The sequence below is a fragment of the Bombina bombina genome, chromosome 3, assembly GCF_027579735.1.
Source record: "Bombina bombina isolate aBomBom1 chromosome 3, aBomBom1.pri, whole genome shotgun sequence".
NCBI lineage: Eukaryota > Metazoa > Chordata > Amphibia > Anura > Bombinatoridae > Bombina > Bombina bombina.
In genome coordinates, this window is record NC_069501.1 from 527,978,934 (window position 1) to 527,987,378 (window position 8,445).

The 8,445-nt window shown below is 36.4% G+C and overlaps 1 protein-coding gene across 1 annotated transcript in view; it reads left to right on the forward strand.

The window, feature by feature from the left end:
• Nucleotides 1-7,900, forward strand: part of CNKSR1 (connector enhancer of kinase suppressor of Ras 1) — a 181,270-nt gene extending 173,370 nt beyond the window's left edge. The window contains exons 18-21 of the mRNA XM_053706965.1: nucleotides 987-1,036; nucleotides 2,927-3,053; nucleotides 6,393-6,565; nucleotides 6,846-7,900. Of these exons, the coding sequence (XP_053562940.1) occupies nucleotides 987-1,036; nucleotides 2,927-3,053; nucleotides 6,393-6,565; nucleotides 6,846-7,079 (584 nt within the window). The 3' untranslated portion in view covers nucleotides 7,080-7,900. The remainder of the gene's footprint in view (nucleotides 1-986; nucleotides 1,037-2,926; nucleotides 3,054-6,392; nucleotides 6,566-6,845) is intronic.
• Nucleotides 7,901-8,445: the final 545 nt, after the last annotated feature.

An 8,445-nucleotide genomic window follows, 5' to 3' on the forward strand; every position in this document is an offset into this window, starting at 1 on the left:
CTCTATCTCTATCTATCGATCTCTCTATCTACTGTATCTATCTCTTTCTCTATCTCTATCTATCTCTCTATCTCTCTCTATATCCCTCTATCTCTCTCTTTTTCTCTTTCTCGTTGGATTTACTCATATGAAAAACTAAAACATGTTTGGACTATCTTGATTATTTAATCAGGTTCATTATTCTGGATTGTGTATGGGCAGGCTCACTCTCTAAATTGAGACAGCTTCTTCTATTAAACCAGAAAATTCAGAAGTGAGGGGTAGGGTTAATTTTGATAGTGACTTTGCCCATACCCAATCCTTATTGGTTAATTTGATGAACCAATCAGAATTTGGAAGAAAAAAAACAAAACAAAACTTCAGAATAACAAAAATACAGTGATTATTGAGAAGAGGGGGATCTGTTGTTGCAGGTGGGAGGATGCTGAAAGAATGAAAACTCTTCCACTGTATTTAAAGGACCATTATAGTGGTAAAATTAAATGTTCTTTAATTTAGAAAAATGTTTTAAATGTAAATGTCATTTTATCACTATAGCTATGCTAAAAGTCTATGTGTTTAACCCCCACAAACAAGTTAAACACACATTTAAAATACTGCTCAGGAGCCGTAGAGCACTTCTGGCCCAGAGTGGAAATTGCTGCTGATCCAATCAGCAGAGTTAATTGCACAACCCAGCTGTGTGACTAGCGCTGCTGATTGGATCAGCTGCACTTTCCGCTCAGGACCAGCAGTGCTCTGGGGTCCCAAATAGTACTTAAGCTATGTGTTTAACGCTATGTCATGTTTTTAATAGTGGGGCAAGTTTGACCAGGTGGCTAAAATGAGCCTCTATGTGAAATCTGGTGTTGATATATTATTTTTCATGGCACTGTTACAGTCATCTGCATATACAGTAGTATAGGCTTATTTGTTTTCCAATACAATGGATAATTGCTGCCATTTTTGTGTTATGTATGCATAACATAATATTTATCTATCCACAGAGTGTTACAGTGAGACAGAAGATGAGGATCAATTTAGAGGGCAAAGACAGGTATGCCCTTTTTTTTATTTATTTTCTTTAAAATAGGTGGTGAGATTCCATTGTCCATCACTCCTGGGAACTATACTTCCTGGCCACTAGGAGGAGGCAAAGGTTACCATACTCCAAGAGCTCTATAAAAGCCTCTCCCACCTTACTGGTAGCCAGTCTTGTCTTTGCCTCTGACGGAGGTAGGTAAAGAATAAAGGTGCTCCTGATGTAGTTGAAGCCCATTTTCCCCTCAGAGTACTGTTGTTTAACGGATGTATTGGAGTATAGGGTAGTGGCACAATTACACCTTATGGGATTTAGTAACACATGCCCCAGACAGGTGTTGCAGGGACCTGTCCTTTGCCGCCTCCTGTTTGGTCATCTGTATATTATTCCATATCCTCTGCTGTTATGTTTCAGCACTGGTTTGGCTTTCTGGATAACACTTTATCTTCCAATAATAAGGTGCCTACGTGTAAGTACATTTTTATATATATTTCTGGCACTTATTTAAGCCTATCAGGCTTTTACGTTTGTACTTTATTGTACTCTGTAGCCTTGGGACAATATTTAGTGTGTATATTTATATTTTAACTTCTTTAAAATTATAATTCTCTATTCCCCTTTAATTTTTTTTTGTGTGCTTATTCTTTCAGCACGTTAACATGCATCAGATTTTTTGAGTTTGCGCATATCGGTTTGCCAGGTTTGTGAACGTCGGTTAGTCGGGATAGCTCAGGTCGGGTTTTTTTTCGCTTGTTGGTATTTTTTGGCGCGCTATTGTCTTTTTGATCACGCCGTTTATTCACACGTTCCCTTCCTGTTTTAAGCGCGCTATTGCATTTTTTTATTGCACTCTATTCTCCTGTGTGTGTCTTTTTGTTTGATGTCGGGTTTAGAGCTCTGCTGCCTTGCTGTTTTGATTCTTGTAGCAATTTTTTTCTGCTAGGAGAGTCTGCTTTCTCTTGTGTCCCTTCTAATCTTGCTTTTTCATCAGGATAAGGCAGTTTTGAGGACTAAGTTTGATTATTTGCTTAAAGTGATGTCTTCAGACAATATAAGTTGGAAATGGTTGTTCCCTCTTTTCGTCCTAAGGTTTCTATGGAGAGGCTTTGTCATAGTTTGGATGTTGTCAGTACTTTGTAGTTTGTTTTTTTCCTCCAAGCTATATAGGATTTCAGTCAATCCTCTTGTCTGATCTTTATTTCTGGTTCTAGAAAAGGACAAGTTAGCTATGGCTGTGCTTCATTCATAAGGTTTTTTGGAGGTGTGACAATCTCCTCTTTAGATTCTACCCTGTTTAGGGCCGGCCTGGGAAATCAAACTGGCCCTGCAAATTTCTGAAGACCGGCCCAACATCTGCCCCCCCCCCCCCCCCCGCTCAGCCTTTTACCAGCCCGTTACCTTCAGTATTCCAGGAATGGAGCAGTCTCGAATAGATGCACTATGCTGTTCACAAGGCTCACTCTTTCTCCTGGCACAAAAGGCTCCTGCTGCCCAGCATGTGGCCCTTCAATGCCACTAGCCTACCAGGAAATATCCTGGCATCCCGTTTGGCCAATCCGACACTGAACTTGTTATTTTTCGGATAGTTTTTTATTTTTTGCACCTCCTTTTTCACTGCTCTTATTACTTTTCCCTCCTTTCTTGCTGGACTATAGGTCAGACTAGTTACCAGTAAGGTGGGAGGGGTTTTCTAGAGCTCTTGGGGTTTGGGAATATTTGCCACTTCCTAGTGGCCAGGAAGAGTAATTCCCAGGAGTAATGGATCGTGGTCTCTCACCACCATAAAATAAATTAATTTATCGAGTAGACATACATTTTTATTGTTTTTTTGCAAATAAACCTTCTCCTAATTTCCCTTTACCTAACTTTACTTACTTACTAACTCTATAACCCTCTATTTGACAGGTAGAAAAACTGATGATACAACCACAGGCAAAGACTGTGCCGGAGACTGAGAGTCCCTCCCTAAAAGATGATATAGGAGCAGCTGAACTTGGGCAGGCATCTGGCCCCATCAAGGCTCAACCTGAAGGTCATTTACATGAAGGATTTTGTATACAAACACATATACTGATCAGCTTCAGACTCCTATTATTATATATTCTTTAAGAAATTAGGTTTTTAATAAGTTAACGGAGTGATTATACTATGGGTTTGAGTTTCACCTACAACTTAACTTATCAATATTAAAATAGGTTTGCCTATAGGTCGTGACATTCACTAAATTACTTTATCATCACTATGGAACAAAACTTGTTTTGATACTTTTGTTAAAACTATAAATATTTGCTAAATTTTATGAAATTTTTACTAAAGTTTCTGATATATTTTTTTTTTGTTGCAAAAATATCTTTATTTTGATACGCATATAACATTAAATTAAAAAAATATTGAATTTAACACTGTAATTAATTTTATTTTACTTTTCCTGAAGTATATCAGTATGGTCCAACCCCCGAAATACCAGGCAATTCTCCACTGAACAAGGGAAATGGCTACCCCAGATAATCGTTTCACCCTCCTTTGGCCCTCATCAGTGAGGTGTAGCCTCACACAACTGGGCTAAAAGAGGCTGCTCCTATGTGGCAACTCACCATAAACTAGCTTTCTGTATGCATTTGTATCATGAGCCTGGGTGATGGAGCAACCAGATGCGAACACCTTGCACAACGTGCTTAGAAGAATATGGTAGCACCTCAGGCCGAAACGATCATCTGGGGTTGCCATGTTCCTTGTTCAGAGGATAATTGCCTTGTACTTTGGGGCTGGACTGAACCTACTAGGCAGGATTAGACTGATATACTTCAGGAAAGTTCTTCTCTGCGAAAAGCACAATTGGGCTAAAAGAGGCTGCTCGTAAGTGGTAACTCACCATAGAACAAACTTCTTAGCTGTTTGTTTCTTTCTGTATGCCTAATTCTGAAATTCCAATGTACAAATCATTAATGTGGTCATTTGTATGGCAAATGTACTGTCATTTTATCAATGGAAGTCAAAGTAATAAGTTTGTGCATGGGAAACAGAAAATTATTTTAGCCAGTCATACCCATAACAGTTGTCATTCTTGTGCCATCTTGGAAAAGGTAGAAATCTTCCAGAAGGCTCAAGGGCACTTTTCCAAATATCTATTCTCTTTCTGTTTATTCTCATTTGGAGTAGTGTGAGTTTATTAATACTGATTGTCTAGGCTCTTCTGTTTCCATATCAGAAATATGCCATGTCATGCTGTTGCTTAAAAACATATAGATGTCTTTGCATACACATAGGGGAACTGATTCTGCCATGTAGAAATAAGAGTTTCACATTTTGCCTGTGATTTTATTAAGAAATAGCCTAAACAAGTTAATATGTTTGTTTATCTTATTTTTAAAGAGAATTATCCATTTACCCTTTTTGCTATTTAGAAATGAAAAGAGATAAGGTCAGCCAATCAGATTGTTCAAACACACAAACACACACATATATATATATATATATATATATATATATATAATATAATATATAAATATAAATATATATATATTATATATATATATATATATATATATATATATATACACACAAAGTTGTACCAGCTAGTAAGGAATGTATTATATATATATATATATATATATATATATATATATATATACACAAAGTTGTACCAGCTAGTAAGGAATGTATTATATATATATATATATATATATATATATATATACACACAAAGTTGTACCAGCTAGTAAGGAATGTATTTTATATATATATATATATATATATATATATATATACACACACAAAGTTGTACCAGCTAGTAAGGAATGTATTATATATATATATATATATATATACACACAAAGTTGTACCAGCTAGTAAGGAATGTATTATATATATATATATATATATATACACACACAAAGTTGTACCAGCTAGTAAGGAATGTATTAGGCTATGGACAAGGCCCCACAGTAAAAAAAATGTGGAGACCAAGGTGCACTGAGTTTTAAATTATTAAATATGTAGCAAAAAACTACTACACAACTACAACTAGTAAACCTTACCCATCAACCCCATATTAAGCCTCATAAAAAACAGCAAGAGCCACTCTGTTCCAAAGAATACACATAGACAAAAAACTAGCAGGTACATACAAACAAATATTTATATATAAGAATATAATCGGCTAAATTTGAATATCGTTATGATACTTGCAAATAAAACACTGGCAATAGCATTGTATCTAGATCATCAATTGGATGTTATTTTTGTTGCTCTCATTTATTTAATTTGTTTGTATATATAGTTTCTATCACCCCAAATGATCAGAGGCAATCTACCAACCAGTACTGCTTGTAACGTGAAGTTAATTTATTAAGTATAAATCTGGTATATGGATTAAGACTAAAGGTGACTGCTCTAAACTTTGTTTTTTCGAAGGAACTATCTAGATAGTGGTACACTCTTGCATACACAAAAGAAAAGCACTCAAACCAGGGAACAGACAACAGCATAATAGCTTTTTTTCTTTGGCTAGTTACCACCCCAAGAGCAGCCTCTTGTTGCCCAGCATGTGCCTTTTACAAAGAGAAATGTTCCTGCAGTAAAATGTATAAAGTACAATCTAGACCCAAAATACCAGGCAACTTCTCTAAACAAGAGACATTGCAAACCCCAAATATACATTTTGGTCTAGTGTGAGCCTTGTCAGTGATGTGCAGCCATATCCCTCTAGGCACATTGGGCAACAGGTCCACATTTGGTTTATGGTTTCCCCCCACCACCCTCATGGGACTTCCCTAAGTGTAATAGCTTGTTCAGAGGATTGCCTGGTATTTCGGGGCTCAACAATCCTTTTTAGATGGGATAAGACTGATATTCTTCAGGAAAATTTTCATCTGTAAAAAGTACAATTAAGCTAAAAAAGGCTTCTTCCAGGTAGTGACCCAACAAGGAACAAGCTACTGAGCTGTTGTTGGTTCCTGGTTGAACACTTCTTTGTAGGTGTATATGTTTATTATGACCCTGGGAAAAGTCTTCCTATGGGTGATGGAGGGAGACCCAATGTGCCTAGAGTAAGTGTGATGCACTCACTGACAAGTCTGGGGTTGCCATGTTCCTTGTTCAGGGAATGATTGCTTGATATTTTAGAACTTCATAGTCCATTATAGTAGGAATCAACCTGATATACTTAAGGAACGTTCTATGTATATAGCACAGTTTAGCTAAGAGAAGCTGCTACTAGGTGGTGACCTGCCAAAGAACAAACTGTTGAGCCGCTTCCTGGTTGAGCACTTCTCTTTCTGTGTATTTTGGTAAACTCTTACATAAATTACAGTACTTTATAACGTTCTAGCAGCGGCTTTGTTATGTTAAAAGCATTTCCCCTGTTTGACAGATGACAGTTTGGAGTCGCTTATCTCCTGCCTGAAACAAGGTGGTGTGTCTCTTATTGGGGCAAAGACTACAATGACTCGAGATGAATACAGAAAATCATTCATCAAAAGAAATAAAAATCCTGACATAAACCGCAGAGCTCACTCACTGCGAGCACTTCAAAGCACTTTAAAGGTAATAGAGATGGCAAAATGCAGGAATAGAAGCTAAAAAAATGAGGGGAGATTCTTAGTATGTTACTGAATTCTCCACTACCATCTTTCAAAGTCAACTACTCTTCTTTAATTTACTATGTATTAATGTTTTCTTTATTACCACTCATGTTTTATTTAAACCTGATATGCCTGTTTGTTTTTGCTTCTTCATATACTTTGTTCCATCTTTCTTCTCTTTTATGATTTCTCCATCTCCTTTCTGTAATTCCATTTCACACTGATCCTTTGTTTCTTTACAGGCCAAGGAATCAGAACTTGAGGCCCTCAATCAAGTCCTGGATAATCCATATCTTACCTCTGCTCTGTTTCAAAAATGGAAATATGAACATGAACAGCTATATGATAACATAGGCAAAGCAAGAGGAGATGAAAAGGTTACAAGTCCAAAGCAAGAGAGGAGAACAGACTCTGCAGACAGCTTGGAAAGGGAATTGGATCGAGGGGGCAGGGAAGAGAGTGATGCAAGTGACTAAAAACAACATGAAAAGACTATCTATAGAACAAATAATGTATATAACATTATACAGATATGCCATTTATATTTAGGTTTAGGCAGAACCGATTCTATAATTTTAGCCATATGGGTATGTTATGGTGGATTGGAGGGGAGGTGAGTGGCAGCTATTAGAGGAGAAAGGTAACATAGACCTGTACAACTCCCAGTCCTTATGCACCACAAACAGAACAGGATTTACGTCTCACCTTTCACATGGAATGATCAAATTAACTGGACTTTATTCTCTTGTGCTGAACCTGGAAGAGGCTGAAATTCTGCCATATTTGTTGTCCTAGAAGTAGTGCTGAATATCTGCTTGTGTGTGCTAGTAAAAGAATTGTACATTGTGTACACTTTATCAACACTACTGCTAGGTTTTAACAATATATTTTTATTTTTTTAATATGAGAAAGCGAGCCAAAGCAAACTAGTGATGTGTTTTTTTGTTGTTTTTTTTTAGCCAATATACCTAGGATAACTTTATTTGATAAACAGGATTACCTCTTTGTACTGGGAACATATCTATCTGGATCTTTACAATGTGTTCCAGTCCCCCCCCAAATGTCTGCATTTTGCTATTGAATGTTATTAGATTATAGAATTCTATTTGTATCAATATATATTAGTAGATCCCTATATTGTGGTTTGACAGATAAATAGTTCAGGCTTCTCATTTCTCAGTATTTTATTCCTCACTTACTTAGGGTCTCCTCTCTTTTTTATTTTATAAATTTCCAGACACTGTTCTGGTTTTGTATATTATACAATGTCATGAAAATAAATCAATTCCAAGAAACATTTCCATATAACCAAAAAATGTCCTTATTTTATTAGCACTACACTGAGTTTTTATTTTACATACGGAAAAAGAAAATTCATTTTGAAGTTAAAGGCACAGTAAATACCATTTGTAATTAAAATACATTTATGTTGTCTTTCTTTTGAAGAACATATCTAAAGATTTTTAAAACTAATTTACCTTTTTTTTGCTGCAATTGTTTTTCAATAGCCAAATTTCTTTCATGTAATTGGCTTGAGTCCATGAGCTAGTGACATATGGGATATACAATCCTACCAGGAGGGGCAAAGTTTCCCAAACCTCAAAATGCCTATAAATACACCCCTCACCACACCCACAATTCAGTTTTACAAACTTTGCCTCCTATGGAGGTGGTGAAGTAAGTTTGTGCTAAGATTTCTACGTTGATATGCACTTCTCAGCATTGTTGAAGCCCGATTCCTCTCAGAGTACAGCGAATGTCAGAGGGACGTGAAGGGAGTATCACTTATTGAATACGATGATTTCTCTAACGGGGGTCTATTTCATGGGTTCTCTGTTATCG